The 19,451-nt window shown below is 38.3% G+C and overlaps 2 protein-coding genes and 1 non-coding gene across 6 annotated transcripts in view; all 3 read left to right on the top strand.

Annotated features, from left to right (window-relative positions):
- Nucleotides 1-17,576, top strand: part of HEATR5B (HEAT repeat containing 5B) — a 60,639-nt gene extending 43,063 nt beyond the window's left edge. For 2 of the 4 annotated variants that reach the window (XM_085301150.1, XM_085301151.1), the window contains exons 31-37: nucleotides 663-790; nucleotides 980-1,124; nucleotides 4,988-5,257; nucleotides 7,674-7,898; nucleotides 10,282-10,433; nucleotides 13,380-13,593; nucleotides 15,367-17,576. In XM_085301150.1, coding sequence (XP_085157276.1) covers nucleotides 663-790; nucleotides 980-1,124; nucleotides 4,988-5,257; nucleotides 7,674-7,898; nucleotides 10,282-10,433; nucleotides 13,380-13,593; nucleotides 15,367-15,671 — 1,439 coding nt within the window. In that variant the 3' untranslated portion in view covers nucleotides 15,672-17,576. Of the gene's footprint in view, nucleotides 1-662; nucleotides 791-979; nucleotides 1,125-4,987; nucleotides 5,258-7,673; nucleotides 7,899-8,608; nucleotides 8,685-10,281; nucleotides 10,434-13,379; nucleotides 13,594-15,366 lie in introns of those variants that run through there. The other 2 variants (XM_085301152.1, XM_085301153.1) reach the window with 2 other exon arrangements.
- TRNAV-UAC (transfer RNA valine (anticodon UAC)) lies at nucleotides 14,006-14,078 on the top strand. The gene has a single exon. It is a non-coding gene; the product is annotated as a tRNA-Val (tRNA).
- Nucleotides 17,577-18,739: 1,163 nt separating the features above from the next.
- Nucleotides 18,740-19,451, top strand: part of STRN (striatin) — a 70,482-nt gene continuing 69,770 nt past the window's right edge. Inside the window, exon 1 of the mRNA XM_085301190.1 lies at nucleotides 18,740-18,842. Within this exon, the coding sequence (XP_085157316.1) occupies nucleotides 18,740-18,842 (103 nt within the window). The remainder of the gene's footprint in view (nucleotides 18,843-19,451) is intronic.

The following is a 19,451-nucleotide window of genomic DNA, read 5'->3' as shown; positions in this document are numbered from 1 at the left end:
GGGTTGTATTCTTTCAAAGACCCTAAAGCTATAAAATAAATTAAAATGCCTGCTGTGGTAAAAGCACAGTTCAGTAGAGACTGATATTTGACAAGTCATGTGGACTAGTTCTTGCATCTATTTTTTTCATCTTTGGGTAGCACTCCCTGTTTCAATTTGTTATCTAACAACTTTTAGTAGTGAATCTGGTCAGGTATTCTGAGGCATGCCAACAGATTGCTTAGATATACAAATGTTTAAAACTGGTTTTATGTGCTATATGTATCTTATGTATACTGTATTTTTGAAGCTTAGCTTTATCTTGGTTATTTTTACATTTAAAAAAGTTCAGTAAAATAAAACTCAAGATGGAAAGATTCAGAATTCTAACTTACAGATCTTTAGAACAAGGCATTAATTTGTTCAGTCTTCCAAGTTATCAGCTGTCAATATTTACTTATTTTCTTGTCAAAATTTTGGGGAAACAGGATGCAGAAGAGGAAGGGAATATAGTACTAGTATTCTAATATATTAAAGCTCTCTTTTCCTTTAAAGGAAAACAGAATTTGGAAATACGTACATCTTTCTTGAAGATATTAAGAACCTGCTGTATTTTAAAGAAATTTAAATGGAAAACCTACTAAAAATGTTTGTATTTAAAAAAAATATATTGTTCTTTTCAGGTGTCAGTATACAGTTTCTCTGTTCCCCACGACCTGAAGAGCCTGTTGAGCATGTTACATCTTGTTTACAAGCACTTCATACTTTATTAGATTCACCTTGTGCTAGGATCCATATTGCAGAGGATCAGGTACTGTATTTAGTTCTTTCTCTTAGTGTGTTGTCATAAATAGCTTTCATAGGTCTTGAGCTTTCATCTATGATGATTACAAAACTTGTAATTATTTTTGTGAGGAAAGTATTTGCTTATAAGCAAGCAACTTTAGGAATTGTTAAGTCCTAAATCATTTTTTTTAATATGTATTTTGTTTTACTGTAGCTCCTTGGTGTTGAACTCTTGAGCGTGCTTCACCGACTCCTCCTGACGTGGGATCCTCCTTCAGTCCAGCTGCTAGTTACAGGAGTTGTGCAGCAGATAGTAAGAGCAGCTCAAGATTTTCTGCAGGAAAAAAGGAACACTCTAAGTAAGACTTTAAAAACACATGGTGTTTTGCAGAGTAAATAAGCAACAGGTTTTCATATTGGGAAAGACATTAAAATGTATTAGAGTACACTGAGGAAAAAATTGCTGTGTATTCCACATATCTCTTTGATATCTCCATAATCTCACCTGCTGATTTCTTAACTCTTGTAAGATGTAGTTTTTCTTCTCCTGTTCATCCTAACAGTCATTCTCTTCATGTCATGGTTTTAATTCATTTTTCTTGAAAATGGATGACCAAAAATATACCCCAGCAAACCAGTATGGTCTTACCAGTACCTTCCTCAGTTTCATTAATATTTTTCTATTGACAGCATCTTAGCATTCCATATACTTTTCTTTATTTTTCCCCTGAAGTTTGGTGGTTCAACATCACATAGAGGGTCCTGTAGCGTGTCCCTGGCTGAACTGGCATTCAAGAGGTGATTGAGCTGCTACTGGAACCGAAAGACTGTGTGAAAAGTTGCCCGCCAAACAGATGATCTTGTGGGGAAGTAGAGCAGGTTTGCATCTGACCTCTTACTTAACTGACATTTAGGGAGTGTTAGCAACCAGGAGTTGTGGGAACAGGATGTGCAAACAGCAGTAAGGCAATTGTCTTGGAAAGGAGTGCTCACAGGGCCCAGAGGTGCTGCTCAAGACTGTACTAGACTGCTAGAATCAGCACAATGATGGCAGTGACATATGGTAAGACACAATCCGCTGTGTGAGCAGAAGCAGTCACCACTAGCACATCAGAGGTGTAATAAGTCAGAGACCTGGCTTGAGATTCAGGTGAAACTGCTGTTTTGACTGTCCTCCGTTTGCTTCTCCTTGCAGCCAGGGCTAGGGGTGACAGTGATCTCACCTGCAGGATGTGAAGGTAACGGACACAAAGGTGAGCAGCAGACTGTAATGTCAGGAAAGGCAAGTAAGAGAATGACATATTCTTCATAGGGATCTTGCAGAGCAGCAAGCCAAATTCTACATGTCACAGGAGGAGGGACAGCCAGAGGCTGTGCTGCAATAGGAGGAGCTTGCGAGCTTGTGAATTCCAGAAGCAAAAAGGCTTTCTCCATCTCCAAATGTTCAGCTGGAGAATAGCTTAGGGCCCTAGCAAGAGGAGAGAAGGAACAAGTTGTCAGGGGAGGAATTTGGGCCAGCCATGCCTCTCTGTCAGCTCAGAACTGATAGCACTAAGAGGGAGTAAAGAATGATAGTGGTCAGGAACTCTTTTCTGGTTTGCTGCAGAGTGCCTAATCAAAAAGAGGAGGTGCATGAAGCCATCTTAAAACTACTCGAAGAAGCTTTCCACTTGCAGGGCCTGGGAAACTTATGAGAGACTTTAACCATCCCACAATCTGGTCAAAGGGCCAGGATTTGTGGGATTGTGCAGGATGCTAGCAATTTGAAGATTTCAGGAGCGAGTGTAGGAGATGCAATTTTTTGGTAAGTGTATTGGACTGTGAGCAAGGAGGTGCTCACTGGGTCTCCCACTTACCAGTATAGAAGAAGTGGTCAGTGATATGAAGGTTGATGGCAGCCTTCACTGGTGGAGCAACCATGAGATAGTGGAGCTCAAGATCCTGAGAAAAGTGAGGAAGACAAGTAGCAGACTGAAAGTCCTGGGCTCAGTAGACTCGGGCTTGTTCATGGACCTTGCAGATTATCCTGTGGTAAGCTGCCTGGAAGAGCAAAGAGATAGTTGTTCAGCTTCAGGGACAGGAGGGGTGGCGGGAAGAAAAACAAAAGCAAAAACTAGCTCATGATAATATGCAGAAAGCCAAACAGGCATGGCAGGAGGCTGACTTGGCTGAGCTGGGAATTCCTGGCTGGAGTGAGACTGAAGATGCATGTGAAAGGTAGCAAAGAGGACTTCTATAAGTATGTTAGCAGTAAAAGTAAGACCAGGGAAAATGTGGGCCTGCTGCTGAATGGGGTGGATGGCCTACCTCATGGGAAAAACTGAAGCAATCGATACCACCTTTGCCTCAGTCCTCACTGCTAAGGCCTGTTCTTAGCCCTCCCATTTCTTTCTGTCTAGTGACAGAGTTTGGGGGAGAGAAATGCTCTGCATAGTAGATGAGTATTGAGATGGGGCTGCTTAGATGAAAGCTACACATATCCTGGGACCAGATGGGATGCATCTGAGGGAGCTGGCTGAAGACATGCTGAGGCTACTGTCAGTCTTTGAAAGGCTGATGTTATGTCTAACTTGAGGGTTTTTTTGTTTTTGTTTTTGTTTTTTTCTTTGTTTGTTTTAAAGAGAGGTTAAAAAAAGGAGGGTACCCAGAGAGATTGGCATCTGCATCTGTGGAGATATTCAAAACTTGACCAGACAAGGCCCTTAGCAACCTGCTGTAGCTTTCACATTGGCCTTACTTTGAGCAGGTGATTGAATTCAGATTGCTCATGGAGGTTCCTCTCAACTTTAACTTTTTCTGAGATTCTCTGATCAACAGGTATACTTAAATCCTGTTCCTCTACCTTTGTTTATATTGAACTCTACTACAGTTCATTCCCATTTTATTTATCCCTTCTTCTGGTGTGACATTTCAGCTTCTGATGCTTGGCTTAAGCTTTTCATCAGCAAATTTCATTAGCTTGTTTCTACTTTACCTAAGAAGATCCTTGATCAGGATATTGACATCAGTCCAAATGCTATTCTGAGGTATGTTTAGTAAACTCTTCCTTTTAATAGAGCATCTTTTTGTTTAGTCTTTCCTTCACCATTTCTTTAACAGTCTCACATAGGATGTACCCATCTTGGGGGCAGGCTTAGCTGAGTTGGTTAGAGCATGGTGCTGCTAATGCCAAGTTTGCGGGTTCAATCCCCGTATGGGCCACGCTGAGGGTTGGACTAGATGATCTCCAGAGGTCCCTTCCAACCTTACCATTCTATGATTCTCTGGATAAATTATGTTCGGCTGGCAACCTAGCAAACAGTTTATTATGTCTGGTTAGGTTAGGTTAGTTCTGCTATATTTATTTTACCTGAAAGAAACAAAGCAAACCCAAAGAATATTTATCCTGTTAAGGCAAGCTACGTTCTTGACTTGGCACTGTGAACTGTTAGAAAAAGATTATTAGCTTGTACCCATATTTCACATAAAAATAGAAGATTTTCCTGGAACTTCAGGAGTCAATGCAGCTAAAAATGTGAGCTCTGTTCCTTTTTGTGAATTAATGGCATTGTTTACCATAAGCCCAGTAAGTTGCATTTTTCAAGTCAGTTAATGTGATAACACTAGAGCAATCATTTGAATTCATAGGGGCTTCACAGGAGTAGTGCAGGCCAACTTTGACTTCTGAATCTCTGTTGCTGTTTAGTAACAATGTGTAGTGCGAGAAGGAAAGACTGCAGCTGGTAACATTCAAAATAGAGACTTTTTGAACGGAGCCCACTGAGATCATGAGGCTAGACTCAAAATCCTTCAGTGCTTTTCTGTTCTTTTATGACATAATCAATTTAAGCTGAAATAAGATTTTGGCATGGTGTAATACTAATATATAGCTATTAAATTAAGAAATATTACCATGACTTTATTTGGTAATCATTGCTGTTGCTTTTGCCACTAGGTTTAAAAGAAAAAAGTAGAATAACTGCTATGTTTTTATTTCATGCATTACTTTTTTTCTAGTTCTAAATGGATTTTAAAAATGTACTCTTGCAATCACAACACTTCTAAGGCATTTAAAATTCCTTTAGGTCATTTTAACTGGAGCATTTACTTTAGCATGAGTCATGTTTGTCATATCTAACTGTAAAGCAGCTTTTTTCATGACTTAACCTTTTTGCAGAATGTTCCATATAGTGGTTTTTTTCTTTTTGAACTGCCTGCTCAGGCATTCCTTTCCTTTTTTCAGATGAAGATGACATTGAGGATAAAGAAAATTGCCTTCCTTTAGGAGAAGGAGGTGAAAGTGGTGGTTTGGTGCCTGGAAAATCTCTAGTCTTCGCAGCCATGGAACTGCTCATGTTTATCCTAGTACGGCACATGCCACATCTAAGTTCAAAAGTGTCAGATTCTCCAAGTCACATCTCTGCCAAATCTCATCTGTCTGAGGAAAGCGCTCGTCTTGTGGCTGCCACTGTTACTATACTGTCTGACCTGCCTTCTCTATGTTCTCCAGCAGGTAAAGTATGGTAACAAAATACAAATAATGCTAAGAGGAAACTGGCTATAAATACATATTACAGACTACTTTAAAGGTCATCTGTTAAAAGTGATGTTTAAGTTTAATTAAGAACTCAAACTTATCTTGTGAGCCAACATAAAGAAAATTACATGGTTTTAAGTTTCTGTGTGTGCGCACTTTTATCCAAATTAGCCAATTAGCAACTTTTATCCAAATTTGCTAAAGAAATGAAGTGTATGCCATTGTGATTTTGTAGGGTGTTTTTTCCGCTTTTACCTCTCATGTTTTTTGAAAATTTTTGGTCAATTGTAATCATATTTTAAAAGAAGATACACATATTAAAGATTACTGAATTACTGAAAAGTTCATGAAAAGCAGCAGCTGGATGAAGAAGAGAATCTCGTTGAGGAAAAGATTAGCACAATTCAGCTGGGGTACGCTTTGTTTTGCAGCCATTGGCTGCCAGTCATCCCAAATGTAACTCTGAACTGAACAGAGCTTGCTTCTGCCTGGGGAGCCTGTCAGAAAGGATGTGAGTAAACTAGGGTAATTGCACTGAGTGGAGTTCAGGGGTAAAGGACACAAATGGATAGGAAGCTGTTTTGCTTTTCAGGGAACAAATTGTTTGAGTTGTGCATCTCATCCATCTCTGGGAAGCTTCACTCACTGATGTATGTAAAACATTCTGGAGGTTTGTCCTTTAGTGATATGCATGGTAAATAACATATTTAGACAAAATCATGCTTAGAAAACTACATAGACTCTCTACAAACAAGCAATTCATGCCCTATGGTTCTCGTTAAAACAGCAAATTTTGAGCTGGTCTGGAATCCTGCTCTATTTTATTCCTGGTTCCTTTTTCTTTCTCCTTATTTTTGAACAAGAAGAGTAACTACACTACTTCTGTGTTGAACAGGATGGAAATGTGATTCCAAACACATGGGAATGACCAGTAAAAGTCTAAAGAGACTATTAGAGTAGTGAACTTCCTCATCCAGAAGATGTAGCCAGCTGATTGCTCTAGGGCCGGGGGATAGTATATACAGAAATGCTTGTGTTATTTGGATCTTTGGATGTCAGAGAAAGTGAACAAGGAGAGTGAATCACTTCCTGAGACTGAGTGGTTTATTTGTTTCCTCTTCTTACTTTTATACGTGAGCATCTTTTGATCTCACCTGGATGTGATCCTGGGCACTCTGATCTAGAGTAACTGTTTTAACAGGGATTTGGACTACATCTGCAGCTGTCCCTTTGAACCATAATGATTCTCTGATTCTTTTGAGTGTGTTTATCTTCAAAACATTCCCCAAAGTAGGAAAACAGTGGGGTTTGAGTTACCATGGATGTGGAAAATGAGGCATGGAGATTTGAGTTAGACATGCAAAGCAACTTGATGGTCTGAAATGAGTTATTGCTTGGTAATAAGCACCTAAACCCAACAGCACCCTTCTGTCAGTCCTACAGGTGCTAAAAGTCTGTATGTATTACTGAAGCTTATTCTAATGATGTTCCCACATGTCTAAAGTAAGGTTACATGTTATTTTACCAGTATTCTCTGAGTTGCCTGATCTGTGCCTAACTTGCACCTGTAGGACTGGCTACACAAAACATACAGGTAGTTGTTGATTTCTTCAGGAAAAAACAAAGCTATAGGAGGATTCTTTTGTTATCTTCTGTATAGAGTAGCCACAGGGTTACACCTTTTCCTAGTATGAGACCTCCAGATTAACTTTCCTGCTTTGCTTCAGGGGCTTGAAACACATCTGCTCTTTAAGGTGGTGCCCTAATTTGATTTGCATACCTGTTTCAAGAGCTGTTTGCATGTGTGTGTATATATATATATATATATGTGTGTGTGTGTGTGTGTGTGTATATATATATATATATATATAGTTTATAAGATTCTGTCCATATGCAGATTCTGTTAAGGTATTTAACACTGTGGACGTGTTCAATGGGGAAAGCCTTATTCCGTATGCAGAGCATTATGGCTCTCATTTTTGAATCCTGTAGTAACTTGTTTGTGGTTTAGTCATGGTTTGGGGAACAGGACTTGGTTCTGTTGTCTTGCAGTTTCTCCAAAGTGCTGAACCAATCTCTTTGACAAAATCATACCATGTTTCATATGCCACATAGGGCAAAACTTTAATTGCTGAATATCATTCATGAATTGATTGCAAGATTTTAAGTGTTGGCTTGTATGACTGATTATGATATACTTCACTAGTACTGATAAATAAATTTGTTCCTAAAATACTGAACTGCATATATCACTTGTTAGCTGAATTACAGTTTATCTCAGTGTATCCTTTATTAACCATATGTATCCTTTTGGGGATATATATAACTTAAAGAAGTTATCCACCATGCCTATTGGAATTAACTTCAGAAAATGTACTTTGTCTTCTTCTAGGATGTATGACAATCCTACCCACTATCCTGTTTTTGATTACAAGAGTACTGAAAGAAACAGCAGTAAAATCAGCAGATAATCAAGTCCCGCCCCCAGTTGGTGCAGCCCTTCAAGGGATAAAAACTATTGTTACTCTTCCAACAATCAAGACTGATGAAACTCAAAAGCAATGGACAGGTCTTATCCGCAGCACTCTGGCATCTATCTTGGAATACTCTCAACCTGGTAAGCAGTTTCCCTGTATGGGAAAGTTAAAATTAGAGAGAGCTGGGTTTTGCTTTAGTGAAAAGGAAGTGTTGTTTCTGTAATTTAATAGGCTGCGTGTCTAAAGACTGGAGATTAAAAGCAGTGATGAATTGCTTGTAAAACTGAAGTGAGAGGAAGACCTGAGTTAACACAACTCTGTGCACTTCATAGGCTTTGTTAAGGACAAGCACAACATTGACTTTGAGAAAAAAAAATGATTTTTATCTCATGAATTACTATTTCAGATTTATGCTTCTTTGTCTGTATTCTTTGACAATATTTATTATAACATCCTGTTTGAAATTTTGCCTTTTGCAACTCGTTACTCAGCCTTTCTCACTAAGGTCACTTCTCTCAAGGTACTCTTCTGTATCAGTTCAGACTTCTCTCATTTTGAATCTCATTAAGACGTAATTATTTCTCCTTCTCTAAATTTTCCTTAAGTAGACCTTATCAAACTTCATAGTTTCAGCTAGTGACTTGTTTCTGGAACTTGGGAATCTACCCTCTGATACCGATCAGTCTTTCTGATATCTGCTGAACATCTCAGTAAAGTCTGTCTGAGTTCCAAGCTGATATCATTTCACTTCTTGGATTATGCCACAATTTCTGTGGCTACTGGAAATTTAGACCTCTTGGCAAGACCAGAACAAACTATCAGTTCTACCCCTTCTTTCCTCTTTCCGCAGAATACCTGCTAGCTTAGGAGTGAGATTTTAGTTGCCAGAAGAGTGTTTGTAGAGGAACTGATCTCTTAACAGAAGCTGTAATTGCTCAGTATGATACATCAGTTCAATACATTGAATTAAACCTCAAGAAGAATGGCAGTCAGTGTATCTTTAAGTGTTTGCTGATAGGATTCATATAGTCTTCATGACAGTAAGTATTAAAAGTGAACGAGTGTGGAAACAGCCAAGGGATAATTGTAGCAAGGCTCATACTGAAGTAGGATATTCACAATACTGTTACAGGGTTTCAGTGGTGAAAAAGGACTCTTACCCTTGCCAAAAATCTCTTACCCACCAGCAGGATGTCTACTGTGCCTCTTTAGAGAACTACAGGCTGCTTCTATTGGTTCATGTTCGTACTTTGCCTTGTACTGGAAAGCAAAAAAAGCTATACAGTCTCAGCTGCGTAGTTAACAAAAGAGAGACAGAAAGGCTTGTCATTTGCATAATAGTTCAGCCAAAAACTTCCCATTACGTCCCCCAGTAACCATTTATACAGATTGAAGAGAAGCTTGAATGGAGTTACTCATGTGAGTTATAGGAAGCGAGCAGGTAATTGCAAACAATCCTGAAAATGTGTGAAGGGGAAGGATCAGTGGATTGTGTTATCCAAGTCAAAATTCTAATTTTATCTGTCACATCAGCTCTATTTTCTGACCTTCTGTTATCATAAAGGTCTCCCAGCCTTTTTCCAGAAACATTACTGCCTTTATTTTGCAGACTTCAGAAATCTTTCTCATTACCTTGCAAGAGCATGTATCTGCCTTTTCCTCTCAAATCTTCTGTAGAGTGAGGCATATCACATAGACAAGAATCTAAGCAAGATGTACTGCATGTGCTTTGTCACCTAAAATGTTTGGGGTCATATCTGAAGTGACGTTTCACATCATGGCTAAGCCAATCTAATGACTAGCTGACACCTATAAAGGAAAGTCATGCTGCTTTTCCTGCTGCTGGCTGTATATTTCTGCTGTTTCTTTGATTTGACTTACAAGGGAGAACAAAGTCAATCTGGGCAACAAAACTAGCAGAAAACTACTTTGTAGTAAGTAGGAAGACAGAGCTGGTGGAAGGGAAAAGGGATCGCACAGGCAAATTCAGATCAATCTGAAAAGGAGGGATGGTTAAAGCAGGACTGCACTTTTTCATGGTGGTTAGCTGTTGGATCAGCTTGTCTATTATATGAACCCTCATCCAAAGTGAAAATTGTTGTCGTGTTAGATTTTTATCTTTTATTCTGCTGTATCAACTGAAGAGATTAAAAAAAGAATGTGTGTTTTGAAATGGGAAAAGATTTTAAAAATATGCTTTTTTTTCTCCCTATTGTTTACACACTGAAAACAAAAAAAGACTTGGTCAGAAAGTGTTGATGATGATTTGGCTTGATATTTAAGTTTCAGAAAGTTTGACTCACTTTCTTAATAAATAATTATTAGAATAAGATTACTCAACTTTAAATTGTCAGTCACAATTGTTAAGTGACTTGGTGATGAGTGTATGCATATTTGTATGCAGCTGCAAGTCATTTCAAGTAAATTTATTTCCTGTTTGTGAATTTATCTCTGTTCACGGGGGTTTACTAAACAAATTTAAACCTTTTTCAGAGTAAGCTAACAGACTGTTTTGTTTTTCAGAAGCCTCTAAACCAATTCTTGATGAAGTAAGCATACTTACTGCTATTGCTCTCTTTCTCTGGTCAGCAAGCAGTGAAATAATTGGAGTACAGTCTTTACAAAATGGATGTATGAACAGATTTAAAAATGCATTAAATTCCTGTGACCCTTGGGTAAGCTTATGATAAAGGAGTGTGAATGCTGCATGCCTGAAAAAAAGTAATTGTGATATATTTACTGTGTTCCCTGAATTTTTTGTTACTTCTTTACTTCAGAGACTTCAGCTGCTGCTTGTCAAAATAACTAGGATTTTCAGCAGTACATTATAGAAATGTTTAATGAGCAGATAAAACAACCTAGCTAGGTGCTTCTGTTTAATGTCTGTTCATGGCCTTGTGCCAGATTCTTGACTCAATCTTTTTAAAGAAAAATTGTATCTTTGTTAATATATGAAATTTGGTTACCAAAGAATAGTGACATTTCTACATTAATTATAATATCGACAAAACTTATTTTTCTGCAAATAAAGTACAGCCCAAATTCCTGATGAGCTTTATATTTGCCTGTGCAAAACCTGTGCTCATTTTATGTGTTCATACAAATTCCCATTTGAAACCGATGTAAAATTCAATTCTAAGGTCTCCATCAGAACCTTTACAGATTATGAATTATCTGTCTTCTCATTTCACTTCTGTCCTCTGGTTTATCTTTATGAATTATCTTCTGAATTAGTTTCTCACTAAAGAGAGAAACTAAAAAGTAGTACCCTCACTTTGCTTAAGCAGGCTAATGTACTATATAGTTTCTCTTAACATAAGAGACGTATAAATCCATTTGTTTGAACAGTTATACAAATTTGCAGGTGGGAGTTAAAAAATCTAATGTTTCTACAAGCAGAGATTCTTCTGAGATTCCTCAGAAGAAAAATATGCAGAAAATGCTGATGTATTTAGGATCACATTGAGGCATTTGGATTTCTGTTTAGACTGAGAATTCTTCTCTGCAGCAGGTTGACTTTCTCCAGTGTAGCTATAAAGCTCAGTTCTTTGCTGAAGCCTAATTTACGATGGAAAGCTGCTTTTAAGATTTTAGTGCATGAATGGAAGTGTCAGTTGTATCAAACAGAAGCTTTTATATCTTATTCTTTCTCAGCTCTGTATAAGCACGCAAACAGTACAGTAGAAGTACTACTTTGTCACTTTGTCCACCCTGCTGGAAAGCTATCAGTGAGCTGGAGCTAGGCAYTATTTTTGTAATTCACAGAAAATGCTTTGATAGTAGCCAGACTGTGTCCACTCTTCTCTGCTCCCTGATGTGCAGAACATAGTCTGTGATACTTGTTTGTTTTATCTTATTTTTTAAAAAATAGAAAGCATATGTATTGGGGCCAGTAGCTAGATACCTGTTTGTAATAAAAACACTACATATTGAACTGATTACGGAAAAAGAATCCTAAAGAAGTATTGCTGCCTCATAAGAAATAGCAGGAGTACGTTTGAAACTGTGATGATCTGCAACAAAAGCCTGAAAGGTTAAATACGCTATACAGTGTACCCTGGAGGGTGATGAATGCAGGTTCATTTTGCCAGTATAATGGAAGTGATTTCTAGAGCCTTAGGCTTTCAGTGGAGACACTCTTGTCTGTCAATCTTTAATGGATAAGTTTTGCAAGACAGTGTGCCTTACAGACTTTAAAGAAATCCTGGTTTTATCTCACAGGAGTTCTTGTTGTAGTCTTCTGTGAATGTAGACTAGTCAAAATATTAGCACACACAAAATGAAGCTTGAATGATATTCTGCTGTCAGATACAGTCTTAAAAACCTTTTTTGAATTAAAAATTCTGCGTGCATGTAAGAAAACATTTTACTTTTTATTTCAAAGGCTATTGTACACTTTGAGCTAATGAAAAGGGAAAGAAAGGGAAGAGAATGATTTGGAGAAGTGTGGAGAGGTATAGAAAGAACTTGTTGAAACAGATCAAAGGTGATGCTAAGACACTAAGAGAAGAAGTTCTGCCATGGAGCTCTGTCAGAAAATATAGAAAAAGTGTTAGAAGTGTTACTACTTCAGGCCTTAAACACTGAGCTGTACAGAGCGCCTGCAGTCTTACAGGGAATTAATAGCAAACTGAACTTTACTGCATAGCTTGTAATACCTTATTACTAGTTTTATTTTTTAATTTATTATATATAAGTTTTTAGTCATTCTCAGATCTCCTCACGGATCATTGTATTCAATAATACTTCCTCTAATATGCTCATGTTCAGAACATGCTTGATAACTCAGCTTGTTTTGATTTGAGTGCAGTTTACAAACATGCAGCATTTTGTCCTGGTATTTGTTGGGACTGTACATTTTCTATTGTTCTGGATTATTTGTAGGGCATTTTGGAGGAAGATTTTTATGTTTTTTATACCCAAGTCAAATCCATTCACAAGTTCTTTTAAACAAGATTATCAGTGAGTCATTTTGACAAGGATTAACTTTTTTCTCTGCGGTGAAAAGGGGGAGAGAAAAATAAAAGAAAGAAAGGAAAAGAGGGTGCTCTTGATCCAGATCACTGTATGACTATGCGTATACTCCTATACTACTACCAGCACAAGAGGAAGAATTAGAAAGAAGGACAGACAGGCCTGCTGCTTTTGGCAGTAGTTTTGAACAATGTTAGAGCAACAAGGTCACTTAAGTCTGAGTCCTTTTTGTGGGTTGCTTCAGGCTGAGGGTTGAAATAGCATTTCATGATTTTGCAGATACTTCCAGTATTGATGCTGGTAGATCTGAGACTTGAAGATCTAGTTTTCTGTGGAGCTGTGTAACTGAGTTGTATGTCATTAACTTCCTTTCTTTCTACCAAGTTCATATAGCTACTGGCTCCTTTGTACCTGCATGTTCTTTCTGACTGGCCTCCCTTTCTTGTATTGAAAACTGAGCTAACATTATTTTAGCAGATAAACTGTCTTGCATTGCTGCTTTCTTCTTACTCAGTGTGTTTTCTTTCTCTTTAGTCTTTTTTTAATCACCTGTAACTCACTCACATACATAGATAGGGGATTTGATTAGAATTCCCTCTGTTAACAAATAACTTTCAGGACAATGTTATCTATCTTGATTTGACTAGGTTCAAGCCAAGTGTTATCAGCTTCTGCTTTCTGTATTCCAACATACCAATCGTGCCCTGTCAACTCCATATATCCATTCACTGGCTCCTATAATGGTTGAGAAGTTGAAAGCTGTGGAAAGGAACCGTCCAAACAACAACACAGAGCTGTTAGCAGTGCAGGAAGGAATTAAAGTTCTTGAAACATTGGTGGCCCTTGGTGAGGAGCAGAATAGTAAGTATTTAGTTTCTTCAAAGCATCTGTAATTCTGAAATGAAATACTGAACGCTAGAGACAATGCAGTTAGGAACTTGATGGCGTGTTCACAAAGAGATGACATCTATGCAACACTTCTGCATTTTCGTTACTAGAGCATGTGCATGGACTAGTAAAGCATATATGGTATAATGTGCTGTAGCATTCATATTTCTTGTGGTTGCAAAGAAAAACTTACAAACATGAACTGCAGTAGTGATGTTTTCTTGTGCTTGGATGAGTTGTTCATACCCATTAAATTTACTTTTTCCCTTTACTAACTTCAGTTCATTTTAGTAGCTTCATCACTATTTTACTGAGTTGTCTCTACCATCTCTGTCAGCAAAGTATATCTAAAAGGCCCATTTAATTTTACTATTTGGAGTATCTAGATTCCATAGTGTAGTGGTTATCACATCTGCTTTACACACAGAACGTCCTGGGTTCAAGCCCCAGTGGAATCAGCACAGGGAAATCTTTGGGAGGTTGGACTAAATGATCTCCAGAGGTCCCTTTCAACCTTAGTGATCCCTTGATGTGGGAAGTGAGTGTAAAATAACAAGGCATTAATACAGATAAAACAAGTCTATGCTGAGACATACAAGTGGAGACCCCTTTCCAAGTAGGAATCAATTTGTAAGAACTAGTAGAATAATAAATGAGATTCTAGGATGGAGCCTTCTATTTGCAGCAGAATAGAACACTGTTTAGTTAGAGAATAACTGAAACAGTTCATCATTTAAGGATTAGTTCTGCAGACACTTTGGTTCAAACATTCATTAAGTTAAATGTAAAAATAACGCTAATTTTTCCCCCAATGTATTTCTTTGCATTGACGATAAAAACCTAAATTTTTGTTTTCTTAATTGCTATTCTTTTTGGCATAGTTGTTTCAAACACATACAGAATGAGGGACTAAGTGAAATGTATGAGGAAACAAAACATGATTTGTTAATATTGGCTGGAGTTGGTCATCCTATTACATGAGCGTATAAATTTGGTCAAAACCTTCAGGGGAAAAATGTTAATATTTTGATAACCAGCAAGATTTTAAATAGATAAGTTGCCATAAATATTAAATCTCTTAGAGTCTAAAATTTACTGATTAACTTGTGACATGTTTCGAAGACAGTCCTTGCTAGATCTAAAAATTAGCACTGTTGCTTAAGGTTAGTTGTATTAATTCTAAGCATACTCCTTTTATGCCTGTGCCATACGGGGCTCTGGCTTGATTAGGGATTGCTAAAGTGTAGCTGTGCTATCAGTTTTTAGGTGGGAAACTTCCAAGATGGAGTGATATAGCAGATAACTGTCCCTGGATTTTTAGATAACTGTTGCATACTAATAGAGGTTCTGTTATGCTCATTGGGAGAACTGCTTTTCAGATTCAACTGAGTAATATTTCTGTCTGAGAAGAGTTTTAAAATCCTTCAGTGTGCTAGGCAGTCTACATTTTGAGATCTCTTAGCAATGATCTGTAATCAGTTTGTGCAAAGGCATGTCTGAAGAAGTGTCAGGAACAAAATAATTGTGATAAACAATAGGCAAAAGTCTGAAACACTATCCTGATTGAGTGACCCAAGGAAAAGAAACCATCTTCATTTTAAATATTTTTGATCATTTGTAGTTACAGTGCGTTTGTCAGTCCTGAAAATAAAACTACCCTTATCAGACTACTAACTGATACAATTCATTTTATTTTGTTTCCTTATCTAATATGATGGTTATGTTGTGTTTTCCTTCTGCTTTTAGGAGTCCAGTTGCTTGCCCTTCTGGTTCCCACTCTTATCTCCTATTTACTGAATGAAAATGCCTTTGCTTCAGCATCTGCAGCATCTAAGGATCTTCATGAGTTTGCACTTCAGAATCTAATGCACATTGGTCCACTTTACCCACATGCTTTCAAGACAGTAATGGGAGCTGCTCCTGAATTAAAAACACGTCTAGAAACTGCAGTCCGAGCAAGTCAGGCCAGCAAAGCAAAAGCAGCTGCTAGGCAACCACCACCTACAGTACATTCCACCCCAACAATTAAACTTAAAACTAGCTTTTTTTGAATTACTTTTATTATTTTTGGACCATTATGTAGTCAGAAGCATTACATTATTCCTGATGTGTTACTGCATATGTCTGTAATTTTGTGTAATTTGTATGTGAAAGGCTGTCTAATGGAGCTTGTGTAATTATTTGAAATCTGTGCATTATAAGGGAAGTGGTGTTGCTAGTATTTGTATAGATTTTTAAGAAATTGAATGTGATCATATTTATGAATTTGTGTTATAAATATCCACCAGAAAAGTATTCTCTATCTTACTGAATTGTTTTATTTATTTTTAAAAGCTACCCTGAACCTTTTTGAGTGGTTTTTGAAATCTAGCAAATGTTATCCTACCATTGTGCCAACATGCTAACACAGTGGGGGGTGGAGGGAGGAGAACCTGTTATGCAGTATTTACCATATWTCATGAGGAATTTGTAGTGTAGAAGTGTAGAAGCATGCACTTTTTTCTTTTAAAAACATACTAGGATAAGGTATGCCTTGTAGATCATTTCAGCTTGCATGAGGAAAAAAATCAAAAACAAAGAATTGAAAGCTTTCAGTCTTTTTCAAGCATGCTGTTACAGTGAGATGTCCTTACTTATGTGGTGTATCTCTTTCAAGTCCATTTCCATGCTTGAAAATTAATAAAGGGTTCAGTGAATCTTACTCCCTATCTCTTCTAAGATAAATTTAAAAAACACACTTTGGAAATTGAATTTACAAAGGGCACTGCCTGCTATCTGCATTTTAGTAGTCATAGTTGTCATGGGTTAGCAGTCTTCCTATTCTGGCAGACACTAGTTAAATATAGTGGTTCTGTGCTCTGCTCTTTGGCCAGATTCCTAGATACTTGCTTCCTCCTGCAATATTTAGTCCTATCGGCTGTATCTAATCTCCAGTCCTTATTAAGGACTGTGGAGCCAAATGACTTGACTCTTTTGCATCTGTACTGGAAATAGGGGAGTAGAACACAAGTGTGAGCTGGACAACTCCAATTTTTCCTTCTATAGCCAGGATTTTGTTTTTGAAAAGCACTTGGCTCCCTTCACGTGTGAGTGAGTTTGGTTGATTTAGGGATTTTGGAGCTTAAATGAGAGCTCAAGTGCTGCGTTAACCTTATAACACAGAGCCAGTGGCTCCCGTTTGGTCATGTCTATCTTCTGCCAGACCTCACCCTTCCTCTTGGCAGAAGTATAGAACCATGTATTCTCTTGTGTATACAAGACTTTAACATACAGAGATTTTTCAGACACTTGTTGAATTTCTAGGCTGCCACAGAGATCTTTCTATGCACCTGTGTTTTATAGTGACAGGCCTCATAACTAGAAGCCTAGGATAGGACTGTATGGTATGGTTAGATTTCATCTTCAGTGTTTTTCTGGGTATGTGTTTAACAGGGTAAAAACTATGTAAGTTTCAGATGTTTCTACTTCAACCCAAATACACCAAAGGGATAGTAATTAGAGTTGAATATGATTTTAAATTATATTGGTTGAAATATTTATAGATGATCATTTTTGCATAGTCACACCTCTAAGTCTCATTTCCTGTAAGAGCTTTGTATTGCTCTTGGAGTACTTATGCAAAGCATGCAAGATGGTGCCCTTCTGCCCTATTACGTTTGATGTGTGACAAAATGTTTCTCATACAAATAACAAGAAAATCTTTTATTTTGCATGAAGTCAACAGTGGTAAAAATGCTAATCTCAAATCATTTTTGTAAACACGTGAATATTAACTTTCCAATCTTGTTCCACTGTCTTACTGGATTAAGATACATGCAATAGAAAAAATAGTACGCAGTACACAAGAACAAAGCAAGGAATATTCACTTTTCTTCGCTGTAGTAGGAATTGATTAAAATGTATTACTTCCTAATAACAGTTTCAAAAGAAACATTAAAAAGCTATTTTGCTCAGAAGTTCCAAATCTGTTTAATGTTTGAAAGAAAGTTCAGTTGAAATATCAGGGAAACTTTTTCTAGATATAAATTTGAACACAAATTTTTGCAAGTAAAATGGAAAAAAACCCCACCTCATAACCTTTCTCAGGCCCCCCCGCCTCCAAGTAGTCTAGTAATTGGCAGCTCTTGAATGTTGTAGACTTTTTTGTCTATGATCAGTTTTTTTTTTTTTCTTTTCTTTTCTTTACCTTCATCTTTTGTCCCAGCACTTTCATGTTCTGGTTTAACTCTAGTTTACAAAGATGGCTGAAAATTTAGTTGGGGGCTGGGGGGTGGAGAGAGAAAGGGAGTAAGTGTACCAATCAAGCATAACTAAGAATCTGGTAGAAAAGTAGTAAAAATGTTAGTGGAAGGGAAAATAAGACTAGATAGATGCACTGGGATAGTGAAGGGAAAATTTTCTGTATACTGTCTGACAGTATACAAAGTGCTAGACTTTCATTTGTATTCAGGTTTCTTAGGTTTCTAGTCTTCGTTTGATTTTGTTGCTCTGGATCCTAAAAATATAACTGTGTGGTTTTACATAATATTTTGGCACAAAACTTCATTAAAAAAAATGTAAAATTCCTGGTAGTGCTCTTTGTTCTTCCTTCTCTTTCGTCTCCCTCCTTTTAATGTTTTTCTTTGGCCTTTTTAGTGTGGTTTTTTTTTGTTGTTGTTGTTGGGTTTTTTTGGTGAAGCTAATTCTCTGTTTCCCCTTGAAGTCTTTCCTCTTCTCTGTCTGCTATTTCCTTCCTTTCTTAATGAGCCTTGTTGTTCTACCATGCTTCTCTACTAAGTTTTCCCCAGATTGCATTCCCTGTTCTTTGCTGTGATGACTTGATTTTTTTTTCTCTTTCCCTAAGCTTCATGAGTTACTTTTTTTTCTTCTGCTTAAAAACGCAAAGGGATCATGCTTGAGACACAACTGTTATTTCTTAGGGCTGGGTTAAGAAGCAGTCAAGGATGATTTCAGAGCAGCTAGAAAGAAACAGGAAGTGCTGCTTGAGCAAGCAGAGAAGCACTCCGGGGCGTGCAGGGTGCCGCGAAGGGCGCAGGGGCTCTTTCGCAGCACCTCACGCACTGCTATCGCATGAGCGTGTCTGGGTGCATCGTGGCTCTGTAGTCAGCGATCCTGCTACATGCGGCATTCGCAGTGGCCTCGTTTGATCTCCTATACACTTTTCTGCTCAGGTGGAGAGCACAGGGTGGTGCTAGGGCTTAACCCAGCTGCAAGGCCTATTGGTARCGTTGTTTTGTCTCTCTTTAGCAAGCTTCTTTGGTTAACGCGTACGTAGCACAGAAAGCAAGCCTGGCTTTGAGTCTTCTTGCATCCTTGGGAGACGTGTGAGCACTGCCTCCGAAGCCAAGGTGTTGAAGGATGCTTACGTTTCCTTGCAGACTTCCCTCCCGCCCCAAGCCTGGTCTCAGAACATGTTTTCCCTTTCCTCTCAGAAAAGGTGGTGTGGTAATTCCCCCAAAATGTTCTTGTTCTCTTTCTCGTTATTTAAGATTTTCAAGAAGTCGGTTTTTTGTTATCTTGGACAGAGCAATGCTCAGGACGTAGCCAAAAAAAAGAGAGGATCAAAGACAGAGGAGTTGGAACTGCAGGATCTGGCAGAACTTCGGTGGCGCTGTGGTGAGGAGACACGGCCTCGCTGCAGAGCCCGGGGGCGACCACGAGTACGCCAAAGCCCTTCAAATCCGCCCTGGAGCGGGAGATCCTTACTAACCCGTGGAAGCGGGGGGCCAGCCGGCTGCCGTGGGGCGCCCGGCCGTGGGGCCGGGGCCGCCCCCAGGGCTCCGCACCCCCCTTCGCCGTTGGGGCCAGGCCACACGGGGAGGGTGCGGGGG

Source organism: Rhea americana, unplaced genomic scaffold, assembly GCF_003343005.1.
Source record: "Rhea americana isolate MKP2758 unplaced genomic scaffold, rheAme1 scaffold_173, whole genome shotgun sequence".
NCBI classification, from domain to species: Eukaryota; Metazoa; Chordata; class Aves; order Rheiformes; family Rheidae; genus Rhea; species Rhea americana.
Note: the sequence above shows the minus strand (reverse complement) of the source record. Positions and strands in the feature narration are given on the sequence as shown.